The sequence below is a fragment of the Bolinopsis microptera genome, chromosome 2 (assembly GCF_026151205.1).
Source record: "Bolinopsis microptera isolate Bmic1 chromosome 2, MBARI_Bmic_1.0, whole genome shotgun sequence".
Classification (NCBI taxonomy): Eukaryota; Metazoa; Ctenophora; class Tentaculata; order Lobata; family Bolinopsidae; genus Bolinopsis; species Bolinopsis microptera.
This window is the reverse complement of record NC_087073.1, coordinates 19,163,608-19,191,525: the sequence shown is the minus strand read 5'-3', so window position 1 is coordinate 19,191,525 and position 27,918 is coordinate 19,163,608. Positions and strand designations below refer to the sequence as shown.

Sequence of the window (27,918 nt, the reverse complement as noted above, 5' to 3'; positions counted from 1 at the left end):
TGTCAGCATGAATAAGAAGTTGTTACTTTGAAACGTCGTTTATCCTAACAGTGCAATATCATTTGTCGCAAATCAGAATAATCAGAAACTATTTGGAAAAACCCAAAAACTGTCTATATTACACAGTAATGAGAGAGAGAGAGCAAGCCCCGTAACTCTTGCCGTTCTGCTCACGCAATTTTATGTAACATTTGTGGTACAAAACCATCAATTAAACCACTTACCATCGGCCGATTTAAAAAAAAATTTCCTATGGGCTTCATCAGAGTTTTGTCGACACTATACCGAAAAAATCAGTCCCGTAACTCTTACCGTTTTTTTTGTATAACCGACCGGAAATTACACACGGACAGACAGACAGACAGACAGACAGACAGACACACACACACACACATTCTGGTGTTATTAAGGTGATTTACCATATGTCAATTTGTCTTGTCCCAATTTGTATTTAAGAAATGATAGTCAAGTATAAAAGATGATTGATGCACAGAATTATTCAATTAATTATCAACCATTTACCAAAAGAACAAACTCACAATCAATTGATCTCATGCTATGTAAAACTAGCAGCATATTATAATTTATTGTAACATCAAAACTCACGTAATATATTCCTTGGGGTCCATTCAGTGGAACAATCACCGGTTACAAGGGTCGGTGTAAATCCAATGTTATTTTTAAATACCTGACCCTCTGCTATTATGGGTCAGTTGTAAAAATATCCCAGAGTTGACAAAACATTTTACGGCATTCTTTTACCAAATTAGACTGGGTTTTCATCGAATTATAACATTGGATTTTGTGTAGCAAAAAATAAAATTCTAACAGCGTTTAGTATTGTAGAAAAGTGCTAACGACAACATTTTGTATTCAGTGTAAATTGCTAACACGTACCGTTACTTTTCAGCGTTTGGAATTAATGCTTGCATACTTTTCAACAATCCAGTGAACCAGCGACACCAAAATAATTTTCAATTTACAACTAAGATTAAGAGACAAGAAAGCTTACATATTTAGAAATTTTATGGAAAAATTAATATTTAAGTTTTTTTTAAATCTGGGAGAATAGCAATTCTCTACCAAAATGAACACGGATGTTTTTCGGTTGAGGTTCATTCATGTAGTTAATAGTACACAATGCAATCTATCATTTCCCCGAAAAAAATGTAAACATAACTTTATTAGTCTTTTTTGCACATTCTACGACAAACAGATATTTACATTAACTGATAGGAAGGGGCCGGGATGCAGTATTAAATTGCATGGTACGAATACATTGAGCCTATCCAAATTAATCAGTAGCATAACAATATAAGTTATACAGCATAGCTAAAAATAAGGATCATCATTCCTAAAATTATTTACAAAAAAATGTGAATCATCTCAGGCGAGGAGTAAAAAGTTGTTTAAAACTAAAAGGAAGAATTAAAACTTGAAACTGGCGAAATCTATGCCATCGAATTTTTGAATCAATTTTATGACATTTTTAGTGGTTTCGCCAACAGACTGAGTCTCAACAAAGTTTCGGGTCACTTTTCTCTCCACCACCTGGCATAACGGCAGCTGTTCGTTTTCGTTGAAGGGAATCTTGAGATCTGCATTTTGGATGAAGGCAAGCTCGTACGAGTTTTTGGCTTTACTTTTTTTGAAAATGTCCGCCAGCTCGATAGAGGTCAGGCCTGACTTGAGGAGGAATACGAGCTCGGGTTTGTTGTTGTGTTTCTTGTCGTAGTGTATGGCAAGGAGAGCGGTGGGTTCGGAGGAGGGAGTTTTAAGCCCCAACATCTCACGAAGGAACCTGAACATGCTCTCAACCATCTCCTTGTGTACTTCCTTCACATTCCTCGTTACAAGGTCCTTGTAAGAGAAGATACTGCAGGTAGTAGGTTCAGGCTGTCCTGTTGGCAGGCTCCACTTAGGGATGATAGTCGGGGCACGGAGTGAGGTCTTGCTGCTCACACTCCCCGATTTACTGCTCAGACTCCCGTTACTCTTGGTCCTATCCAGACTAACGTTTTCAACAACAGCACCGTTAGTAGCCGATGACAGGGATTTCACCAAGGGTGTAAGAGCGTCCTTAGTGACAAATATAGCATGCATATCTATACTGTCTGCTAAAAACATTTGCGGTTTCTTGTGCAGTTCGTACCCAATGTACGCCAAGTCACTTGACACGGCAGATAAGTGCCGTGTAATTGAGCTCTCCCGGGTATTAGTAAGTCCCACCCTCAGTTCGATCTCTTTAAAGTCCTCCACCAACACACTGTCATCATCACACATGCAGGTAAGTCCCGCCCTACACTCGAATTGTGAACAAGCCCCTGGTAGGGAGGTGGCGTGGAGTCGGAACAGGGGAGAACAGTACAGTCTCCCCTCCGCTTGCTCCTTCCAGGCGGTCTCTATGAGTGTCTCGTAGTGGCTACTCACCACCTGCCTGCAGTAGCTAGCACTAAGCGCTACTCTGATTTCGCTGCTCCGCACCGGCGGCCACAGCACTCGGCTCTTCATCTGAAACAAGGAACGGTCACTCATCACGAGCAAAGAGGATACAAGTCAATAAAAGGGAGACGATCACACAAAAATGTAAACATAGTTTAACCTAACTACAAATAGTGATATCAAGAATTCCGTAATCTGATCATTTCACAATTACATTCACTCCGTTCTAAGCCGACCTAAGCACTAGAAGATTGGTAATCCGACGAGACCATTCCGAGAAATATCGCTAAAGAACACTACTTAGGCGGAAATTAAACGACGAGAACGGAAAATAAACCAAATCTGCGACATTAGTTGGCCATTAGCACTTGCATTTTCTTTACAGACGGTAACTAGAGACCAATTTGCGTAATTGTTGCTATTGTTAGGAAAAACGACCTGTACATTCAAATCCTGATAACTTTTTAAAATGCAGTACAGTAAAACTAACAACCCGATATACGGCGGAGTTTGGGGAAAAGAAAAATCCGCGGTAAATCAGGGTTTCGATTGTTCAGATTTACATTACAATTTGGGGTTGAATTGGGGTTTGCGGTAAATCGGGATTTTACTGTTATGTATTTTATTGTAAAAATTCTGATAAATTTAAAAGAAGCAATATGTCATTGTCCAGATGCAGGCAACTTTAAAAGATGGCAAAATATCATTTACCTTGGTTGCGTGTGTGGTAAATAGTGACGAACGAGTGGATGTTTTTTGGGCCACAGCTAAGACGAAATACGAGGATAATTGTACATTTTACAAAGAGCAATTACATACTTCCTCGGCTCGGGTGCTGGAGTTAAAACAAACAACACGATGTATATATTATATCAATAGTGTGCTCAAAGTTCGTCCTGGAAAATTAAATTACTAATTGCATGCAACAATGTACTTAGGTTGGCATCCGGAGATGTTCCAGCTTGCATAACAGTACATTCGAATGTCTATTCGTGAACAAGAGAGAGGCAAGGTGGGATCTTAAAAATGAACATTAACGGTTGGAATTTTTATGGGATCGCTTATCATGAGAGTCAACGTATGTCACATATTCAGTGTCACGTCAGAACGTTCATGACTAAAAACGGTGAAGTAACTTACATCTTAAGTCACTGTGTGATTTTACTAGAAGTGGTCGAGAATATTCTAGATGCCATAGTTCAATGCGTTTTAATGGTTGGTTCTGATCCAGATTTAACAGTTGCTGAAACTCTCATTTAAATACATAAGTTACTTTAAGATGAGGAATAATAATACTTCAGGTTATTTAAACTTACTGCTACGGCAGATGTAACTTTATCAGCTGCCAGAAATCAGACGTAGGAGAGATTATTAACAGTAGACTATGAAATGTGTCAAGACTAAAATGGAATAGACTTTGAGACAAATAGAAATAGATCTGGATACGAATAGTAGGAAATCAAGATACCAGTTGTCATTTCTTCAACTTATGAATTTCCAAAACAATACATGATCTTCCATTTACATCTATTATTAACGGACTACACTCCATTTTTGTTACATAAACTATTTATACTTTATAGAGTAATCGAGCTATTAACACCGTTAATTATAGCTAGACCGCTCCTAATTGTTGCGTGACGCAAAGTTCGTTTACCGGTCAGCACTGATTTAAGATTAATTAAACACAGACGTATAGAAATAAATAGGTTAAATAAGAAAAATAACAGAAGAGGTACATTACATTTTTATATAGTTAAAATCCTAGTCAGATAAAAATTACGTGAAGAACATTTCTGCTAAATCAATTCAGGTCGCGATGACAACCATTAAACAAAAAAATGGCAGTTTAAACCGTGTAACTTATGTAATACAAATTAAAGAAGTAAATCGTTCAGATCATCGTGATAATCTCGGCTAAAATATAAATTATGTGTCTTAACATAATGTCTTAATACGCACACTAATAACTTAAGCCAATGTTCAACACATACACGAAACTTAATCTGGGAACCGAAGGTGCTGCAGAGAAATGATCGAATATAACCGATAAATTCTGAAATTAGAAGCGCAAAAATTCGCAGTGTTCAGTTCAGGCCGAACATGATTCTTCAAAGTCTTCACAAATTGACGAAAAATCCATACTTCGGTCATCAAATGGCTGTTGAAGTTTTAAAGTTGGGGTGCATACTGCATATTTATATATATTGCCTAGCGAGATGTACACGCCGGTGAAAATTGTCAACTCAACGCGAAAAGGTATACATTTTCTCAATATGCCGACAATAAAATACCTATTTGTTGTTATTTCATGGCTCTAACAAACGTGACTTTTTTCGTGATTCCATCACAAAACAATTTCTAAGACTAAATATAAAACTATGTGGCATAAACTGTAAATTTCTGGCTAATCTCTCATATCAGATAAGTCTATGAGTAATAGTTATAAATAATATGGTTTCATGATAAAATTGGTCTAGACACTGAAAAGTTTTGGATTATAACTAATAGCAGTATGCAAGTTTTCCAAGAATTGAAGTGAGCTGTTAGCAATTTGTTCAACATTCACGGTAACAACCTCAGGTTCATCACTTTTAAACTTGAACAAATTGACACACTGTTTATCGGTCAGATCAAGCTGCCTGACATCCAAAAATCCAATGTCATCTGATTCCCAATCCGAGAAATCCTCTGCAAAATATTTTTCTGAAACCTGCTGTGCAGTCAGACGTGAATGTAGCATGAAGTTGAACTCAGGTTTGTAGTATGATTCCTTGTCTTTACCGACCGCCACCAACATTGGGTCACTCAAGTCCTCCTCAGATAGGTTCAGTTCTTCCTTCATCTCTCTCAACAGACTATCATAAATCTCGTCGACGATCTTGCCGGGCTCCGTTTCAGCCATGTCTTCACTGCAAGATATTCCCAACTCCTCCGGTTCGGGGTGCCCCCCAGGGAAGTGCCACATACCTGCACCCTCGCCCACTGTCTGAGATCTGAGCTGGATGACAACAAAGTTGTCGGAAGTGATGAGCAGTGCGCTGTGACCGATGATGTCCGCCATACAAGCTTGGGGATCACTGTACTTGTCCATGCCGTGCTTTTTAAACTCCTCGGCCAGAGCGCTCATGTTGGTGGAGGTGTAATCTTTGTAGTTGCTGAAACCGGTCTTCAGTTCGACATCACATCCTGACGTGCGATCTGGAAGTACAAAGTTTACTTTACGATCCTTACGTGTCACTACCTCACCTGACGTCACTGATAGTCCGGCAAAACGAAACTTCGTCCCATTGAACAGATGAGGGTTTTCTTTAACTCTTTTATCCCAAACTATACCAGCTCGTTCTTCAAGATCTGCAGATGCCCTGCGCCGGTTAAAGTGAGATTTCTGGGTTACTTTTAACTGGTGACGAGAGAGCGGTCTGGGAAAGTAAACGTGGTGGTTTGTAGCTAGCTCCATCACTAAGCTATATGAAGATGTCATGTTAGTATTATATGAATCGGTATTTTTAATCTAGAGTGTTCCATCATGCACAAGGTTGTGGTCTAGACTCTATAGTTACAGTTCCATTCGCATCAAATGTAGCATATAGTGTTAATAGTGAGGATGATCGGTAAAAACACTTGTTATTAAGTCTACACCTTATCAAATTTACTGATAATAGATGGGGAACAAAATGACAACACGGCTGTGTAGTGTGTAATGATTAAAGAAAGCCCATGGCTAATGGTCATGGACTAAGATAACAAGTTCCTAACTTAATTCGAGAAGATTCTAAAGACCACGCTATTAACACATATAACAGAAGCAAAATCAGGTACCATTAATCGATTATGGAGGAGATATTTCTAAAATTAAAAATTAGGACGTCGCAGCGGTTCCTTAATTAAACTTTCCCATTGCATGCTTATCCGGTTCATCGATAGGATTCATTAACCTCTGTATTTCTGTAAGTGAATAATTCAATAACGGGAGATAACATGACCGGAGGTTATGCTGAAATGCCCGTTCGATTATTCATTGGCATTAAAAGCCGGAAAACTCCAGGTTTGATTTTGTAAAAAATGTATTTCCAAGAAAACTTAGTTGAAGGAAAACTATGCCCGCAACATGTGCCAAATACGCCGCAATTTGCAATGTTATTAAGGGCGGTTTTTCTAATTGTCTTAACGATACATTAATTAATCGAATTAATTTAGCTAGGATAGACTGAAATTTTGTATGTAGACTGTTAGTTAATAACAATTCCTGTTTGTTAAAAGATATTTATTTGCCGACCTATATGATGATGACGTCACAATGCCACATGTCTATCTAAACAACTGTGTACTATCTACAATCCGCTCTAATATAGTATCCTATTGTAACTATGACTGATTAGCCAATATTAGTTCTACAATACAGCCTACTGCCTACAGAACACTGCTGACACATGATATATCACGTTTAACAAGTGATGTCCACATTCATCATGTGGTAAGCTAGCACTTAGTAGCACCAAATTCCCGTAACACTGTATGTAGTATCACCAAAGTAAGTAGATAACTTACATCACGCCTTTAAACATAGGTCCATTATATTATCGTGTGTTGTGTCGTCAGAGCCTTTTGTTCTCAGCACGGAGTAATAGCGTACAAGTGTGAGGAGTCGTCTTGGTAACAAAATACAATTAATATTTTAGGTGCTGGAAAACGATATCATGGGTCTCTGGTTTCTTCATGGGGAATTTCAACGATGCCATAGACTATTCTAACTGAGGCAAAGGACATCACTTGCACTAGTCGTTTTCAATTCTAGTTTATTTATAGAACACAGAAATTTGTTGTGAAGCATAACCTAGACCAGGAATAGTAGAGTTATAATGCGCGCGCACATGCAGCGCAGCTCAGGATACGCGCAAAATGTGCGCTTGAAAATTGTGTGCTACCAAGGCAATTTAGGCGAAAACTAGCTATAGGATAGGAAGCTTTGACTTTAGAGTTCCGTTTTAGCCATGATATGATATCATCAGAGTTCATTCGTCATTGATGAATAGCCCAACCCAATTTACGTACACGTCTTAGAGACAAATTTCAAGTATTCAGTACATAACTATAAGACTAACCTTCATAATATAATATACTCACTGGCCAACAAATAATAAATGTAGATCTATATAATGTGTAGATACTATATACTTAAATAGTAAACAAACAGCATACTACTGTCTCACTGTCTGCCAAGTCTATTACATCTACCACAGACACTACCAGGCGGCCACAGCCACTGTTTGTCAAATAAAGTGTCTATCGGGTATGGAGCGGAATAAAGGTTTGGTATAGGGTAAGTGTTGGGAACCGGGATAGGGATAGCCTTAATGGTTAAAATTAGTGTTAGGCACTTTAGAGCGACAATTTGGAGGTACTTTGAGAGTCTTCTAAGTCTGCCACAAACTCTGTACTACTACTTCACTACTACTAACTTTAACCCTGATCTCAAAATTAAAAAAGTCTGAATTTAATTCTACAAGTGGTAGACTGGGGATATCTGCTAAAGGTGGGTCTATTTGAGGGTCTAAATCTCAGAATAGTCCGTGACAGACAACCTAAAACGTTCAGTTAGTGGCAGTCAATAGTACACGGCTAGTAAACCCTGCCATAGACTTGGTAGACACTTTCGCAAGCGTGACAGAGTTTGCTGGAGTCACTTTAGTCTGCAGCAAAAGCGAGCAACTACAACTCAGTGTTGTTAGTAGTTGAAGTTGGCTGTCATTTCTCGGAGGCGGTAAACTTTGTTTTGCCACGTGACAGTGATTATCCAATCAGCTTACAGCATCGGCAAATTTAATGGGCAAGCAGCTGTCACGTATTACAACAAAGTGGTACCGACTAGAGAATATAAAGGCAAGTCAGGGCCAGGTCAAACTGACAATATACATGGCTCCTGATATAGTGCCCCTTATTTAATAACTTTCCACACTGCTTTTACACCCATGATTACACTGTTATAAACAACATTCTGTGTTATAAAGGAAATGTTTTTCTTTAATCTTAATGAATCTTGATGACGTCATTTGATCGACATTTTCCCGCAAATTATATTGATACTAATTAACCTGTCAACCCTTAAAAGGGAAATGCTCGTGTTTAACGATAGTAAATAACTTTAAAAGTCGGCAGTCCGTTTTGAATCACATAAAATGCGACACCTTAAGTACTTGCACGCGATTCCAATCTCCACGGATACACGTATAGTATATATTATATTTATATAATTTCACATGTGATTTTATTTTTGCATGCCTACTTAGGATATTGCAAAACGGAACAAGAGTACATGTCTAAATAAGGTAGATTTATAAATAATGGCACCGTCACGCACCTGCTGTTTGGTTGACAGTTCCTGGAGTCTGTGTCCCTCCCAACCTGAAATATACCTTTGATTAAAAGTAGCTTCCAACCTGTAGGAGAAATCAATACTTCCCATACCTACCAGACCATTATATACGACTATCCGGTTGAGTGGCTGTTCCAGTTCATATAGTGACAATTTCAACTCAAATTAGTAGAAACGTCAGGGAGATACAAGTTCTCAGGCGGTAGGACAAGTTATCAAATCTATCCTGTCAAGATCTTAACTACGTCGTGGGAAGATGAGATTACGCTTTATTACAAAATATCATAGTTATCTGATCGGGCTGAACCAAGATGATATATCTAGAGTAACGAAAGGTTCAGTGTGATGAAACACCTACAAGATGATATATCTAGAGTAACAAAAGGTTCAGTGTGATGAAACACCTACAAGATGATATATCTAGAGTAACAAAAGGTTCAGTGTGATGAAACACCTACAAGATGATATATCTAGAGTAACGAAAGGTTCAGTGTGATGAAACACCTACAAGATGATATATCTAGAGTAACAAAAGGTTCAGTGTGATGAAACACCTACAAGATGATATATCTAGAGTAACGAAAGGTTCAGTGTGATGAAACACCTACAAGATGATATATCTAGAGTAACGAAAGGTTCAGTGTGATGAAACACCTACAAGATGATATATCTAGAGTAACAAAAGGTTCAGTGTGATGAAACACCTACAAGATGATATATCTAGAGTAACGAAAGGTTCAGTGTGATGAAACACCTACAAGATGATATATCTAGAGTAACAAAAGGTTCAGTGTGATGAAACACCTACAAGATGATATATCTAGAGTAACGAAAGGTTCAGTGTGATGAAACACCTACAAGATGATATATCTAGAGTAACAAAAGGTTCAGTGTGATGAAACACCTACAAGATGATATATCTAGAGTAACGAAAGGTTCAGTGTGATGAAACACCTACAAGATGATATATCTAGAGTAACAAAAGGTTCAGTGTGATGAAACACCTACAAGATGATATATCTAGAGTAACGAAAGGTTCAGTGTGATGAAACACCTACAAGATGATATATCTAGAGTAACAAAAGGTTCAGTGTGATGAAACACCTACAAGATGATATATCTAGAGTAACGAAAGGTTCAGTGTGATGAAACACCTACAAGATGATATATCTAGAGTAACGAAAGGTTCAGTGTGATGAAACACCTACAAGATGATATATCTAGAGTAACAAAAGGTTCAGTGTGATGAAACACCTACAAGATGATATATCTAGAGTAACAAAAGGTTCAGTGTGATGAAACACCGTGCTACGTGCTCCACCCTTTTTATGAGAAAAGTAGAACCATAATACGAACAAAGCCCTGCCACTACGGCACCGTATCATCAAGTAATAATACCATACATGGTCAGTTACCATAAAACAGTAACAACGGCCAATATATCAAATCAATAAAGAAGCTGCTGAAGCTTCTCAGGTCATTTACATCACTTTAGTGCTTTACTGGTCCATTTTCAATTCTTACATTGAGTGCAGTTCGAACCTTCCTGCTACACTATATACTTCTATAATATTATAGCAGTATACGAAACCGTGTAGGAGTAGCACCTTGACTAATGACTGAACAACTAATGGGGGTTCTTACAATCACCTGTACAGATAGTTAAATTTTAATACAGCAGAATGCAGATCAGTTGTAAACAGGGCATCTGTTTTTCAGCTTTAGCACGGTATAACGGCTTATCTCAACCACACAGTTGCACAGTGTTTAATAAACAATACTTCACGCTGGGATAGCAAATACTTCAGACTACACCTCTAATGCCTATGTCTGACAGTGGCATGACAGTAAAAGGTACAGCTAGTCTGTGCTTATATCTTTATATATATAATAATCCAATATATTGCAGTGCTGTTACACATCCACAGCAAAGACCAGAAGATATATTATACCTTATATCGTGCAAGCAGAAATTTACTGGCAAAATTCCAATGTGTACTGTAATCTCTCATGAGCCATTCTCTCAGACCAGACTAAAGTTCAGACTTGAACTTTTACAAGTTATATACGTGATGATATCCAGTATGTCATAGAAAACACACAAAACTTTTTGAACACTTCAATTCTACTGAACAATAGGTTACATCAGTGTAACCTATGTTACAGCAATTAGCATGAGCAGCTGGAGAAGTGAACAGTATATATCATAATGTATACACAATGAGAAAGTAGAAACATGCTCACCCAATAGATAGGATCGAGTCGTCTGAGGAGGCGTTACTAATAGCACCTGGGTTCATTATACCCATCTCTGGATCTACTGACATTCCTCGTTGACATTCCTCTGCTTCGCCTCTACGATCTGGTGTTATTTTTCGTTAAATAATGTGGCGGTATTATGTGGAAACTGTCAGTTGAGTATCAAAGTTGGCAAAACTAAAAATAAAAAGTCGAACAATCAATAATACAGACATAATAATAAATTAGCTTTGTCAACTCAAGTTAAGACGGATAAAATAACTTGTATTAAAGTGGACTCGTGTCAGTATGAAGTACTGAGTGTAAGGAACGGTGCTTCGCAGTAGACGGACCCTTCTCAATGATGCTTGGCGATTGAATACTTCTTGTGACGATTAAGATTGTGTAACATATAATAGGTCTTTTGTTTTCTCCCGGTGAATTAATATCAATGCTATGTGTAATAATTGTATTGTAATAAACCTCCTGGAAAACATTCACCCACACACATCATTATTGAAAATTGGCCGCATTATAACCGCATAGTTGGTAATAAGTGACCACAAATTGCTGCACAGTTTCTTGATTTCTGTATGCAAATTATGAGATGTTGCAACTGTCAATAGTTGCGAAATATCTAATTTGCATAAAATTCCTGCAACTGAACGGTGGCTCTAAAGGAGCTATAATAAAAGAATACCTTGGCTGTTGACTGTTGAATGCTACCCGTGATAATTCCCGACGCCTTGGCGGAGCGATTGCGGTGCACGAAACTTAGCCATGGTTTTATTTATTATAATTTTGTTCGGTTTCTGTATATAGTGTGTAATACAAATTGAAACGACCGGTTGAGTCAGACAAATGTTTTAATCATGATACAAAACCATGATATCATCACTCATCAGTGACAACTAGTGTTCAAGTCATTGTGTGTCATTAATGTGTAATATATATTATATAGTGCGCAACTGTTATTTGTTTTGAAATTTCCCGCCAGCCAGTCTGAGGTGACTCGCAGTATGTCCTGATAATACTTTGACAACCCTTGCAGGAAATTATCAGTTACCAGTGTTCACGACTTTTCGGGGATATAATTCCCGGAGATAATTATCAACTATATCTTTTCCACAAAGTTGATAGGTAAAGTTTGCTTCAGTAACGATAAGAGCTGGCCAAACGGAATGATAAAGATCAAACAAACATAATAAAATTGTTTATTAGCCATTATACTCGCCGTGTAATCGATTACACTGCTGTCTCATTTTAATCGATTGTTTCCTTAGAAAAGCTATGATATTCAGTAACTTATATACTGTACAGCAGGGAATACTGTTCATCAATGTTGTACTCTACACAACAACATCCTTAGAACTGGAAGCCTGTTTTAATTTCTTGGTTTTAAACAAGTCATCAGCGTGATTTCATGAGTCTTTGGTCAGATGCCGACATTTGAACGCTGTGGCGAGTCTCACCAGGTAAGATTGTTTTGGTGAAAGCTGCCGACATTCTTTGAGTTTATACCGGAATTCGATAATTTCAAAATATTTGTCGCCTTAAGTACCACGAAAAATTGTTATCGGCAATGCACACAGTGACTTTGTTACCAGCTTATCATTGAAATTTGAATACCTAATAATACAAAAAGTTCTTTGGTTCACAGAAATCGGATAAAAAAAGAGACTATAAGCTTGATGTTTTAAATTCAGTAAATTATTCAAGAACATTCACAAAGAACGTGGGTGTATTGCACATAATATTTTACAGAAACCTCCAAAATACCCCTTCTTATTATTGTCACATTGATGAACAATAGCTCTCGTTATTTAAAGGATTTGTTTGATGTTCATGCACTTGAATGAACTCGTTAATGTAGACTATTCGGATTTTAATCTGACATTGTAACCTATTTCTTTGGCATTATGTCCGTGTTTATTTTGCCCTCAAAAGAACAACTATAAAATATAGTGTATCAGATATCCCATAATTGAGAAAAACGTGGAATTAGCTGCAATTCTTACATTTATTTTCAGAAAATCAGCTAAGTGCTAAAAATAGATATGTCATCAGCATGTGCACAGTAGTCTGTACTCTCCATCCTGACTACTTTACGAGACATATTTAAATTCTGCGAAATTCGGTGGTTTTTCGGGAAAAAAACACCATATTTTCGGACTACCAAAATTGAGATCACCGTCATTATTTTCCCCAAATTATTTTTCACGTATTTTTTAAAATTATGAATTTATCGATTTACTATCAACTTATCAATATAGTAGTTATAAATATGATTCATCAAACAATTAATGAACACTAGAATTCGATCATGAAATGATTTTAAAATGATTTAGGACACGTTCCATTAAAAATAAGCAAGCTCTGTCACTCCTTTATTGGCCACAGCGGTGACATATCGGGATTAGTGGAAGATAACAAACACTGTCGGTCTCCTATACCCTCTGGAGTATTATAAGTTAAGTTGAGGCTAACTTTCAAAGGCTCCAGAGAAATTGTTTACGAGATGCTGATCAGAGAAGATTTTTGTATTTAATTTTCTCAAATATTGGGTTTCATTTTTTTTAAATAAGGAGATGAAAAAATCCCCAAATAAAATACCATTCGATTTAATTTGGGGTACGAAATGTGGCGGTTTTCGGTAAAAATTCCCATATTTTCGTTCCCAAATCATTTAGGTCACCGAAATTATGTCGAACATAAATATGTCTCGTAAGGTATGTAAGGTATGCATTAAGTAAATTGTAAGGTATGTCGTAAGGTATTGAATCTAAGAAATTGCAATACCCACTTATAATTTGCGTGTATGATATATTCTGGATAAATCGATGCTTCCAGTACCGAAGATTTTTTAATTATGTCGATCACTTTCTTAAAAGTTACATCTGGAAAGTTGCACTATGATTCTGACTAGAAGGTGAGTTAAGTGATCTCGAGCATCACGGGATATTGGGATATAGCCCATAACTACTCTTAGTAAAGTATAACTTTTAGGATCAAAGAAAACTCAAATACTCTTACAAAGGTATAATTGAGATCACTGAGTATATATATTATATAATTATATAAGGTTATGTATATTGAGTATTATAATATATTTTATTATATTATAGTAGGTACTGTGGATGATAAAGATTGCTTACCGTCGAGGACGTTATATTTGCAGAGGGGACATGTACCGTGAGATACAAGCCAAGGTGTTATACAGGGGTCATGGTACTCGTGACCACATTGCAACACTTTAACTTTCTGAAACAATGTTGGTGTTATAATTCACTTTCACTTTCTTAAACAATGTTAATGTTATATTTCACTTTCACTTTCTTAAACAATGGTAACGTTATATTTCACTTTCACTTTGTTAACAGTACAGTGTCACTTCACTCTCACTTGTCATCTACCTACTTATAAATAGCAGGTGCCAGGTATCATTGTCACAAAAAATTGTTAAAATTGTTGTTATGTCATGTTGGTTCCTAAATTCCTAATAATAAAATACCCTACACTATAATAATTGTCACGAACCTTTTAAAGTTGAATTGTGTAAGGGGGTGTACGATAATCAATTGTCGTTATGAAGGTTATAATTCAGTTAAGTGTTGCACCCTACTTAACTCGGGACATGTTGTGCCTTTTTAAACACATATTTCGGTATTATACATGAGTACTTCTGACAGGGTGCTTCAGTGAATAGTATATTAGAACTTCTGACAGGGTGACACTGTGGTGTCGCAGTAAACTAACTGACCATATAATAAGTTATAGTATGTTGCAGTTGTAGATTTTACTAACAGTTAGTTAAAACTTAACTACTGTACTGTTGGGTCACTACTATTGAAGTTCTAAAAATAGAATGTCGGCGTAGTTAGGATCGGGTGGAGTGTGAAGCTCCTCCTTGAACACGTTATTGTGAAAATGTCGGAGCTACATTAATATGTAATAAATGATTAAAAGTTTGTCCTAATTTAGTGTGATTGCTTTTATTTCTTCTAGTGGGACCACTACCAACACAATGTCCTGACTTTGTCTCACTTAACCAACATTTCATTTAATATCTCAGGCTTTTACCCATTAGTAAGCAACAAAAATGAGATTGATATTTCACCATGTTAACAATGGTGACGCCAGAGCGTGAAAATTAAATGAACATCCACGAAATATTTCTCTAATCAGCAGGGGACGGTGATATTTAATATTATCTCTGAGAGTGATTTAATAGGTATTTCATCCGGGCTGTAGGTATGTCACTAGTGACAATGCGGCAACAAAAGGGAACCTTCGCGCCACGAAGCCAGAGTAGTGTATGTTACATTTCCTTAGTTTTGGTGTAACACTCATATTGGTGACACCCAATATCAGTGACACTCATATTGGCGACACCCAATATCAGTGGCACTAAAAGATCACAGTAAAAAGTACGGTTAAATCAAGGCACCAAATCGTCAGTGACATCCAACTTCCATTAGTTCACGACTAATAACTTAGCGTTTACATCCAACTTCCATAACTTAATGCCCCATTATGTACTAAGCACTGATGTCCAACACAACGTCATACACTACTCCGCGTGAAACATTACCATTACTTTTAAATATATATGCCATCACTGTACGTTATATGTAGACCATCACTTTAAAATAGACCACCAATATTAATTAAATACTTTTGCACGGAACGGCTCAGATGCACCCTTTGAGAGATCTCTTTGTCGAATGGGAGTGCATTATAAACTCATCATCAGACACATTTCTAGACACGTGAAATCTTTAGTTTTACGGTGCAGCGGCTGGGCATTGTAATGAGTCACGTAACTTATCCATGACGTAATCACAACATGTAGTTCCAACTCGGCCCTGCCCCGGGAATTAGTGACATTAAAATGAATGATTCACAATTTCTATTCATCCGGGTCGGCAGACTTGAGAGAGAATGTAAGTAGAACATGATACACGAGTCACGATGTGAAACAATTTAATAGCCCGATTGCACGCCGAACTTATCGTTCCATTTCAACGAGTCTCGCACTAAAACCTCACGTGGAAAGAATGCAGGAAAACGAGGACCAGACTGCAGACAGTTCAAAGGTAGGTTGAGTGAAAAGCCGTCAACTTTATTAGAACGATTAACATCACAGTTACATCATCTTAGCACGTACTTCGCATAAAATACGTCATCTAAATTATATGGATATTATTCCGTCCTAATTGAAATTTCAGTTTGGCTCCTAAATCCGGCCCGATTGAAACATTAGTTTAGGCGGTGGTTTGAGTGAAATCCTGATTCCCGTAGATTAGCAGCACAAGTCGAGCGAAGTAAAGTTGAAACAATGAACATTGAACAGTAATCAACTGGAACCTTTATTCTGGAACCTTCATTCTGGAACCTTCATTCTGGAACCTTTGTTCTGGATAGTGGATATGATTCCGGCCCCATCGAAATTCTTCATCCGATAGATAAGCACCTCAGGGTGAGGGCAAAGATAAGGAGGAACATTTGCTACAGAGAGTGAAGTAAATGTGGAACAAGTACTGAGGAGGGTGTGACTAGGTATGAAGTTGAGATGAAATAATTGTTGTGGAGGGTGTGACTGAGGGCGCCAATAAATGAGACCAGCAAAGTGCGACTTCTTATTATAAAACCCGGCTAATAGTTTACACTCACACTAAAGTGAGACTGCAGCTCTGCAGCTTAGTGTCACGTGACTGCAGTGTCACGTGATTGCAGTGTCACGTGCAGTGCACCGTATGACGTCGACAGACTCCTCTCACTTGAATCTCTCCAACTGTACAGCTCTGTACAGTGCTCGTGCAAAGAACACCAAATCAACACTCAGATGACGTGACCTTACCATCTCATTGGACTATTATCACGTTTGTTGCAGGTTGGTACGGCATGGAAGATGAGGTAGGGTCTGAGGAAAAGTCTGAGGAAAAGAGATCCTTTCAAATCACACACCCAGTATCGACACTACACGGTATGAGATAATGTAATATATTATGGTCTAACATATATATATATATGTTATATATAACAGTGTGCACACTACAGGGTTTGACACTACATTATGTTTTGCGTGAAATGAGTTATATTGAAATGTGAGGAGGAGGAGTATAACTTGGCACAACTCCAACTATACAGCTCCGTTACACAGGTACACAGCTCGTCACAAATGAGAATATTGAGTTACACAATAACAGTGTTAATTAACATGAACACACACTGTTTGCTGTACGTGCTGCACGTTAATGTTTCATGTATTGACAATACAATTTTCGTGCTGATCTGATAATGAATCGGGCAAGCCAAAATGTGGAAAGTTGAACTTATTTTAATAGCATCAAAATTTTAACAATTTGTATTAGACCAGCCAGCCCAAATCCTGTTGGCAAAGTACTTCAAATCCTTGTTTTAATTGTTGTACTGAAAACACCATATAGGGCGGAGGAAACAACCCCAAAGGAGACGGATAAAAATTTATATCCACAAGCTTTCCCTTTCGATTATAATTCTAAGTTTCATTTCAGATTTTAGAGTTATCGGCTGATCGGTCCTTTACTGCCTACATCAGGTGATAGTCTGGAGACATCATCAAAATGTTACAGTAAGTTAAGGAGATACTTCAGTACGAGGGGGCCACATAGTTTTATAGGTATGATTATTGTATTACCTGAATCAATTCAAATATTTCTAGGAAAGATTGTACACTGTACAGTGTAGGAAGCGATTACAAGTTTCATATATCGCCTTTTCTATCTGTGTAATGTTTCTCGGGATATTTCTCAGCCCAGAATTCACTACTCACACGCAACATTATTTGCGTAATTCAGAATGATATATTATCAAGTATCTGACTGAAAAGCCGCACAATGTTTTGAGTATACGAGGTTTGTGATGTTATTTGGGTTTATTGGGGTCTATAGATCAAAAAAAATTTGGGTAGACAAAAAGTTATGTGTCCACCAGGTCTGTGGCCACGCCCTTTTATATGATCGTGGGAAAATCTTACCTTTTCCTAGTATAAATTCATATTTGCTCAATCAAAGCAAGTATGGTATCAAAACTAATGTTTTTTGACCCAAGAAATCGATTGGTGACATCTATTTGACTTTCAGACCACTCCCAGATAAGATAACCACGCCCATATTTACAATTGAGCGTAAAAATTTCCAAAAATGTAAGCAATTTTTTGGGCAAGTTGGGTGTTGAGACCTATGTTTTTTGACCCAAGAAATCGATTGGTGACATCTATTTGACTTTCAGACCACTCCCAGATAAGATAACCACGCCCATATTTACAATCGAGCGCCAAGAATTCCCAAATACTCATATGGATCTGAAGACATTCCCGTCTATATAACTTCCGGCCCGGGGTTTGAGACTTGGAATAGCTCAAGTGACCCATCAGAAACAAATATGGCCTGGGTAGAAATTGTTACTATGGTGCAGTTTTGCGCAATTGACCACGCCCTTTTTTTGGCACTTTTGCGACTTTAAAATCAAAATAACTCCGCTTCTAATTGGAATTTAAAGCTCAACTTGGCTTTAAAGTTGTTCAGAATCATCACATTTAGGGGGGTAGAGCATATTTCTAAAGTCACTAGACATCAGGTTGTTGAGTTATATGACCACACCCTTTTTTTCTCTCGAGAGTCATAATTTGCACACTAAATACCAGATATCTCGGCTTCTGATTGAGCTAGGTGCTTATCCGGGGCATTAACTTGTTCAAAATCATCAGTTTAAGTAGGGTAGAGCATAATTTCAAAGTCCTCAAAGATCAGGTTGTTGAGTTTTTTGGCCAAAACCTATTTTTACGCTCTTGCGAGTAGCAATTGCAGCGCTTAAAATTAAAATTACTCAGCTTCTGATTGAAGTTAGGAGCTAAACTCGGGCAGCAAAATGGTCAGAATTATGATATGGAGTGGGGTAGAACGTGGTTTCAAAGTCCTCAGACATCAGGTTGTTGAGGTATTAGGCCACACCCTATTCTTACGATATCGCGAGTAGCAATTGACACACTTAATACAAAATATATCGGCTTCTGATTGGAGTAAAGAGCTAAACTCGGGCAGCAAAATGGTCAGAATTATCATATTAAGTGGGGTTAAGCATAATTTAAAAGTCCTCAAACATCAGGTTGCTGAGGTTTTTGGCCAAAACCTATTTTTACGCTCTTGCAAGTAGCAATTGCAGTGCTTAAAATTAAAATTACTCAGCCTCTGATTGGAGTTAGGAGCTAAACTCGGGCAGTAAAATGGTCAGAATTATCACATTAAGTTAGGTTTCAAAGTCCTCAGTCATCAGGTTGTTAAGTTGTTAGGCCACACCATATTTCTAAGCACTTACTTGCAACAATTACAAAACTCATTAAAAGGTATCTCGGCTTCTGATTGGAGTTCGGTGCTTAGCCTGGGCATGAAGATATTTAGAATTATAGCAGTAAGGGGAGTAGAGGCTAGATCATGGTTCTACCTGATGTCTGTGTACTCTATTCAATGCGAAGCTTTGATCATTTTAATGTCCAAGATTAACACTCAACTCCAACCAGAAGCGGAGATATCTTAGTATTTCATTATGAAATGCTGTTATCACAGATGCGTAAACTACTAATACTACTACTACTATGTCAGAACTAAGTCCGATCTACGCCAGATAACCCCCTCCATATATCCCTGTCCCGCATCAAGGTTCGCAGTTCATCTTTAGAGTTTGTCGGTTGTCCCAACTACCTTCAGTAACATAGACAATAGGGCCTGTCGTGATATCAATGTCTGGAAGGCTGCAAATTTTCACATGCCAAATCCACAAGATTCTTAAAGAGTTGTGCGAGATGACGAAACATAGAGGCCGCAGAATTATGAGGACTACCAGATCCTGGTGGAACCTAAGCGATCCATGATATCACGACAGGCCCTACATAGACAAGTAGCTTTGTCTTGGTCGCGTAAAGGTTATGGTCTATTAACTCATAAACCTGATACCAGAGGACTTTGAGATCACTTCTCAATGTGATAGTTCTGAACATAATAAGCATGTTAATGGCCAAATTCAGCTTCGAACAAGGCCTGACCGAGGCCGAGGAAAAATCGCTATTCCTCGGTAAAACCGAGGCCGAGGCCGAAGACTCGGTCGACACTTGGCTTCGAACTCCGATCAGAAACCGAGTTATATTGATTTTAAGTGCTATAATTGCTACTGGCGAGAGCGTTAAAATAGGTTTTGGCCAAAAACCTCAGCAACCTGATGTTTGAGGACTTTTAAATTATGCTTAACCCCACTTAATATGATAATTCTGACCATTTTGCTGCCCGATTTTAGCTCTTTACTCCAATCAGAAGCCGATATATTTTGTATTAAGTGTGTCAATTGCTACTCGCGATATCGTAAGAATAGGGTGTGGCCTAATACCTCAACAACCTGATGTCTGAGGACTTTGAAACCACGTTCTACCCCACTCCATATCATAATTCTGACCATTTTGCTGCCCGAGTTTAGCTCCTAACTTCAATCAGAAGCTGAGTAATTTTAATTTTAAGCGCTGCAATTGCTACTCGCAAGAGCTTAAAAATAGGTTTTGGCCAAAAAACTCAACAACCTGATCTTTGAGGACTTTGAAATTATGCTCTACCCTACTTAAACTGATGATTTTGAACAAGTTAATGCCCCGGATAAGCACCTAGCTCAATCAGAAGCCGAGATATCTCGTATTAAGTGTGCAAATTATGACTCTCGAGAGAAAAAAGGGTGTGGTCACATAACTCAACAACCTGATGTCTAGTGACTTTAGAAATATGCTCTACCCCCCTAAATGTGATGATTCTGAACAACTTCAAAGCCAAGTTGAGCTTTAAATTCCAATTAGAAGCGGAGTTATTTTGATTTTAAAGTCGCAAAAGTGCCAAAAAAAGGGCGTGGTCAATTGCGCAAAACTGCACCATAGTAACAATTTCTACCCAGGCCATATTTGTTTCTGATGGGTCACTTGAGCTATTCCAAGTCTCAAACCCCGGGCCGGAAGTGGGAATGTCTTCAGATCCATAATATGAGTATTTGGGAATTCTTGGCGCTCGATTGTAAATATGGGCGTGGTTATCTTATCTGGGAGTGGTCTGAATGTCGAATAGATGTCACCAATCGATTTCTTGGGTCAAAAAACATAGGTCTCAACACCCAACTTGCCCAAAAAAATTGCTTACATTTTTGGAAATTTTTACGCTCAATTGTAATTTATGGGCGTGGTTATCTTATCTGGGAGTGGTCTGAAAGTCAAATAGATGTCACCAATCGATTTCTTGGGTCAAAGGACATTAGTTTTGATACCCTACTTGCTTTGATTGAGCAAATATGAATTTATATTAGGAAAAGGTAAGATTTTCCCACGATCATATAAAAGGGCGTGGCCACAGACCTGGTGGACACATAACTTTTTGTCTACCCAAATTTTTTTTGATCTATAGACCCCAATAAACCCAAATAACATCACAAACCTCGTATACTCAAAACATTGTGCGGCTTTTCAGTCAGATACAGGACATAAAATTAAAGGTCAGTGATATGGCCTGGGCCTAGCTAATATTCTGATTGGGAACTGGGTTTTACTACCCCAGTTAATGTTTACTAAAATAGATATTGAACAGCAATTTAATAAGATAAAAATTGTACCAGCGTACTTTAAAATCTGTATGATTCATGAAATTAAAAGTAGCTATGACCATTAAGAGTTAAATATATTGTTTATATTCCCCATCATGGACTAGTGGCTCAACAAATCTGCGTCGAAAATTAAAGCTCAGCTAAAGCCTGAAGACTATTCAGTCTTGTATAGAAAATAACTACAGCTACCAATATGTCCCTCACAAACATGGTCCAAAACATATCAAAACAGCACACGAAACACAGACTCAAAAAAAGTTGTCAACCGTTGCTCTCATCGGCACAATAAATTTGCCCGTCCTTTATGTAAAACTTTTTGGTCGGTTCTGCAAGTGCCCGCTTCTTCATGTCCTGTACCAGATCTTTCCGGAGCTTCCTCTGTTCGACAGACCGATCAGGGCTCAAGAAAACTGTCTTAAACTTCTCACTCTGCCGCAGGTTCCTGGCATTCCTCAGAATCTGATTAACGATGAGCGAGTTTGAGGTGATAACTTTAACTGGTCGCGTTGAGTCAACCGTTTTCTTTTTTCCTATTCTCTGAGCCTCTACTTTTGGCTTTATGCCAATAGTTTCCAGAACTTCACTGACTTGAGATTCGAGCTTCTCTTCTTTTTCCTCAGGCAGACCGAAGATAAGAAGGTTCCTGCTGCGGTCCTCCTCTGCAACAATAGTTTTGACTACAGACGTCAATGCTTCCGGGCTGATTACTGGAGACTGTGCTGGCAAACTTTGAACGACTGAGCTGTAAGATTGGAACTCCGCTTTCACTGAATCAGCAACTGAACTTGAAACAGTTTTCTTCATCGCTTCAAGTTGCTCAGTCTTGCAAGCTGCTATCAGCTAGCTGATAGCTCGGCCTGAACACTGATAACCTGCTCTTGCTTCTCAATTAACTGACGCTGAAGTCTGGTCAACACATTCTTATACGCTTCAACGGTCTCCATAAGATAGTTCGTGTACTCAAAAGATCGACCACACACATCGACAATCTCCGGCTTATTCAGTCTGTTGAAGTTCTTAGCGTCCGCAATGTCCTTTAACTTTCCGTAAGGCTTGCCAAATTTCTTCAGAGTCTCTTTGCTCCAGGTGAACATCTCATTCCACATGTAATTGATACTTTCCAAGTCCAAATCTGCCATCGTAAAGATCAGCACAACAAGCTAGCAGCGCAGTAGCGGTGTAATTATCAAGAGATAAGCAGTGCGATAACGAGAGCTAACAATTTTAAAACGGCAGTGAGAGTGTATTTCGATAATATGAGAGTGTATTTCGATAATATGAGAGTGTATTTCGATAATATGAGAGTGTATTTATCTCATAAAATGTCTTAAGAGTTTGGTATAAAATATTCAAACACGGCCAATCATTAATTATAATACGGTCAACCATCCTTATCAAAGAAAAATAACTGCAGCATGTATTTACTGCACAGAGTAATCCTAATATAACTATATTTATTTATATTAATGTATATTTATCTATTGAGTTATAACTCAATTCTTTTATTAGTTCATTGGAAGTTCATGTTCAAATGTTGATTGATGTGGAATGTGCAGTTACTACAAGTCAGTAATAAGGTTATACTGAGATCTATACTCTATAGGTTAATGCCAAGTTGTAAATGTTAAATCACTAGGTATTGTGGAATGGAATCGATCTAGAAACAATCGGGGTTTTACTGTAGAAGTAATAATTATTGAAATAACATTAAATGACACGTACTAAAAACATTAAATGACACATACCGACGGGAACTTTTTCTCCTCCAAACAAATGGTACACTCAGACGAGGGCTCGTTTATCTTCAGAATTCTGGTAGGGAGCTGAGCTACCTTCTGTTTTGCTTTACGCTCTTTCATATTCTGAAATAAATCCAAATTATGCACTGTTTGTTACAGAGATGTTTGGTATGGCAAAACTTATTTACAGTGAAACCGAAATTCTCAAAATACCGGACATTTTTGCGGTCCATGCGAGGAATTGATAAATTTACATCTTGCAACGTAATTATGTTCAGTACGTCATGTTGATTTGATGTCCAAAAGGGATCTTGTTGCCATGATGACAAATTCTCGGGATACATTCCATGAACTGCATGATTTATAAGCAATGTATTACAGTGCTATAAATATAGAATATGTTATTCACACTACCCCCAACTAGTCGCATTAAGGCCGTCTATGGCAGAAATTTCCTTCAGAATACTTACACATTACACTCACTAAACTCAAAGTGAACTATATCTCACATTTAGTATAACCATCCCTTCAGAAAGTACGAAGTTATGAGAACATTTTGAACCGGGTATTTAAAACATGATGACTTTAATTAAATGTTATTGTAATTGCATAATTAAATAATCATAATATCATCAATAATCTGAGATCTGCTAAAAGCACGTACTAATCATATAACACGTACACGCGGCTAAAAAGTGTTACCTGTTGAGCATGTCGCCTGATCACGTATATACTTCTCTGTGCTCGGACCTGGGAGCAGGGAGGCGGTTGTTAGCAAAGACGAATGTTTTTCTGAGACGTGTTTAGTTAGTTTTATCATAATATCTATGATACTGATTACTGGTATGTAGGTACATGAAGTATACCATCTTATATTGTGGCTAAATTGAACGTTGTATGTTGTTTTATGGCGTTAGTGCCGATCCAGTAATAAGATCCAACAACATTGCTGACAATAACCGTGCTATATTTCAGAGCAGTGTGGTATGATGCTGTTGAAATGTTGAACACCTGGTTTAGGTGTGCCCACTGAGGCGGCAGTCTTTACAATCTACTTATGCGGGTGTAATGTACTACACTTATATATATCAACATTATAAAGTTAAATGTACATTATGATCTGATCTGCGGTTTTAATGTTTTGAAATTGTTAATTTGGAGGTTTTTTGTGGGAGGGTTTAATTTGGCACATGTTGTAAATTAATGTGTAAACCAACCACACCAAGGTTAATTACAGTCATTTTAACAGCAGTGCAATTAGTACATGACATACCAAAGTGTTGTTATTAACAATAGCAGACTGAGCAACAAGAGATAGTTCCTGGCCTGCACCCACCCCCATGTTTCATTTGTTTTAAATATATTATACTGAACACTAATTACATTGGCTCGGTGACCTTGTCTAACACAATAATTACCCTAAATCACAATTTATTACATTACACTATTAAAAGATATTTATATACTATCAACTACTTTAAATCTAAAATGTTCAAGAACAGGCGCCGTTTAACTTTTATGGTCGTTTAATCAATAAATTAGCTAGCTCAAAGTGTAGTTTTTTTAAAGGTGCATGTTTAGAATGTTCGTTAAACTTGTATGTTTTTATGCCCATTTATTCAACAAATTAATTTGCTGAAAGTTCAGTCTCTTCAAAGGTACATTGTTACAAACAATTATGCCGTATATAAGATAAACAGCTAACATTTCGACATCATTTCATGATATAATGGAGTTATGTTTATAACTATATTATAACAACAGTGTGTAACAATACATTCTTGGCATTATTACATACAGATTACAGGCGCGGTAATGTATTAACTGTATTAACTGAGATATTGATGATGCGATATATTATATCTAATGAATGCCATTAATTAGTGAAAAGGAAGCAAGAAAATTAGGATGCTGTAGAGTGTAGACTTACCCGCATGGCGAGAATAAAGCAAGCGGAGGCGAAAACAAGGAATAGCACTCCAAGCTTCATAAAATGTTCCCGTCTCTGTGAGTGTTTAGTGAAATTAGCGTCAGGAAATATTTCAAATTATTACACACGCATATTAACATAACATCTAGCATGTTATTAATAATAATAATATGCTCATAATATTCCCGTGCAATAGTTTCTGCAATAAAATCTCGCTGTTAGTTCTGAGATGCACAGTGTATCGACTATTTGATTAACAACAATTGTATCCAGGTAGGAAAAGTGCGACATATCACAGCTGTCTGTGTGTCTGTCTGTCGGTCTGTGGGTGGCCTCATTCAAACCACACAGTAAATTAAATCATTAGCAGCATCATTTGATGTAAGCTTGAGAGGCTAATCTCTGGTTTCTTCTTTACAAAAACGGAAAAATACTTTGCTTGCGAAAATTTATACATGAACTTCTAACCGTGCTCTGAACAGATACGGATACCTACAGCAAATAAAGAAATAGTTTAATCTTACCTTCATATGGTTAGTGTATGCAGATATAGATGCGTATGTAACAACACCTTTCTTAACCATGAGATTAGCTGTCTTGGCATCACTATATTCTATCAGAGCGAGAGGTGTATCTTTTATGTGCTCCCATGAGCCCTTGAAGGGAGGATAGTCAGTATCAGTAGTGAATGACTAGTCAGTATGTTACGAATCAAAATGACAATAGCATTTCCATGAGGGTCAGTGCAATGATTAGTTCATGTTTGCTGGCATAATCTCAAACAGACTGATTATGCATTTGATCAGTCTGGCTAGTGACTGTCATTATATATATTAGAAATCTTCATACAGTATTATGTGATTGAATCACAATTAATTGAATGAATTATTCATCCACTGGTCAATATAAACGTTTAAATACCTGATTGAATTTATCTGGAGAGGCTTCAAAGCCTATGATAACGATATCAGCTATCCTATTCAATTGAGCCATCTGAAAAATTGTATTATCCTTCAAAAAATGAATACTAAATATGAGTATTAGCAGAGCAACTGATTTGTCATTTGTTTGATGAAAACAACATTGTTTAAACTCAGTCTTCATAAACTTTAAACTTACAGTGCTATTGGAATAGCGAGCGTCTTTGTTGATAACTATAATGGGTATGCATCCCCCTGTTTGACACATTGAAAGCTTGTCTAATCCCGATTCCCCAAATCCACCAAATTCGATAGGAACAATTTTTCCAGTTTCTTCAGGCAAATTATAGCGTTCTGTTGGTGGTATTACAACTCCATTGATTCTGAAACAGAAAAAAATGTTTTTAAATCAATTTATAACCTTGTCCTGCATATCTAAATTGGTTTTAATGTAGATTATGTAATTTGATTAGCAGAAAGATAATATATCATGTACAGGGTGTACACGAGACATTGAAACGGTTTTAAATGTCTATAAAAACATTTATGAAGGAGACCTCCATTATATTTTCCACTCATTTTCTTAGTATAGTATAGCTAGAGCTGTGGTTCGGTTTTTGTTTGATATATCTATTCTAATTTTGGCAACATGTTAAAGAACTTGACTAAATTTCTAGAAAGGTAAGTAGTATATGATATGATAATTGATAGTGTTAAATGTCAAATGATGATAATTAAGAAACCAATATAAAAATATCCAAAATCAGGGGCCCCCAAAATCATAAAGGGTATGATCATGAATTACAATTATACTACACTTAAAAGACTTACAATCCAACGTCTTTGAAACTGGCATCTTTCAGGATCACATTTACGAATTCACTAGTCGACAAACCAATCATACAAAATAACAACCATTCTCCTATCATCTACAATAATTTGGCTTATTAGTTTTACGAAACATTCTAATTTAAAATAATAATAAATCTATAATACAGTAACATGATCAAAATAATTACGGACCCTTATTGTTGGCAGAATATGTGTCCTGGCAATGAAAATATGCTCCTTGTTGAGTGTCCTGATATAAAACCTATCTGAGTGACTAAATCAAAATAATTTAAGAAAATTACTAAGAACAATCTTAAAACTTTAAGACAATACTAAGAGATAAATAGTTCAAAGTAGTGCTATTTTTGTGGCGAGGATGGGCCTGGGTGGCCCACGAGAGGATAGCATGTGGATGCTTTGCCTACCTCTGGGGTATGGCAGTAAAACACATTTTTTTAAGTAAAACAAATTTTATTTTATACCCACAATCATATTTAGTTCAAATATTTAAAGTCAAAATGACCATGTCACAGAAATGGTTTTATTATAATTAAATAATTTGTGATACATGTTTAAGTGATAAATTAATAAATTAATTTACACTCAAAATTGTACAAAATATACACAATTTTTACCTTGCAAAACTGGCTCAGCGTGCGGCTGATCGAAAAAGTTTGGTTTGCATTTACTAACTACAATGTACAGCGTACGCGTACATGAAAAGATAACTCACTGAATTGTTTAATACTAAATGCATATTAAGTCAGAAGTTGTTCA

At 37.2% G+C, this 27,918-nt stretch overlaps 3 protein-coding genes across 3 annotated transcripts in view; 1 reads left to right on the top strand and 2 right to left on the bottom strand.

Moving 5' to 3' along the window:
- LOC134811866 (glypican-1-like) overlaps positions 1–27,918 on the top strand; it is a 110,291-nt gene that overhangs the window by 36,807 nt on the left and 45,566 nt on the right. The window lies entirely within an intron of this gene.
- On the bottom strand, positions 473–27,262 carry LOC134811869 (RING finger protein 150-like). Its single transcript, XM_063818978.1, has 11 exons — positions 27,142–27,262; positions 26,510–26,693; positions 26,312–26,383; positions 25,915–26,046; positions 25,391–25,465; positions 24,163–24,210; positions 23,467–23,583; positions 14,212–14,317; positions 11,063–11,180; positions 8,804–8,847; positions 473–2,511 (listed from the first exon to the last, which is right to left on the bottom strand). The coding sequence occupies exons 1-11, from the start codon at positions 27,237–27,239 to the stop codon at positions 2,453–2,455; spliced, it is 1,053 nt and encodes a 350-aa protein (XP_063675048.1). The 5' UTR covers positions 27,240–27,262; the 3' UTR covers positions 473–2,452.
- LOC134811120 (uridine diphosphate glucose pyrophosphatase NUDT22-like) lies at positions 4,159–5,912 on the bottom strand. Its single transcript, XM_063817858.1, has one exon. It carries the CDS (start codon positions 5,900–5,902, stop codon positions 4,919–4,921), a length of 984 nt encoding a protein of 327 aa, XP_063673928.1. The 5' UTR covers positions 5,903–5,912; the 3' UTR covers positions 4,159–4,918.

Excerpts from the sequence above, each read along its gene's own strand:
- LOC134811120 (XM_063817858.1), bottom strand. The coding sequence starts at position 5,902 with ATGGAGCTAGCTACAAACCACCACGTTTACTTTCCCAGACCGCTCTCT.
- LOC134811869 (XM_063818978.1), bottom strand. The coding sequence starts at position 27,239 with ATGATAGGAGAATGGTTGTTATTTTGTATGATTGGTTTGTCGACTAGT. Across the intron at positions 25,466-25,914 it reads CATACACTAACCATATGAAG|AGACGGGAACATTTTATGAA; the intron begins GTAAGATTAAAC and ends AAACACTCACAG. Across the intron at positions 11,181-14,211 it reads CAAATATAACGTCCTCGACG|ATCGTAGAGGCGAAGCAGAG; the intron begins GTAAGCAATCTT and ends AAATAACACCAG.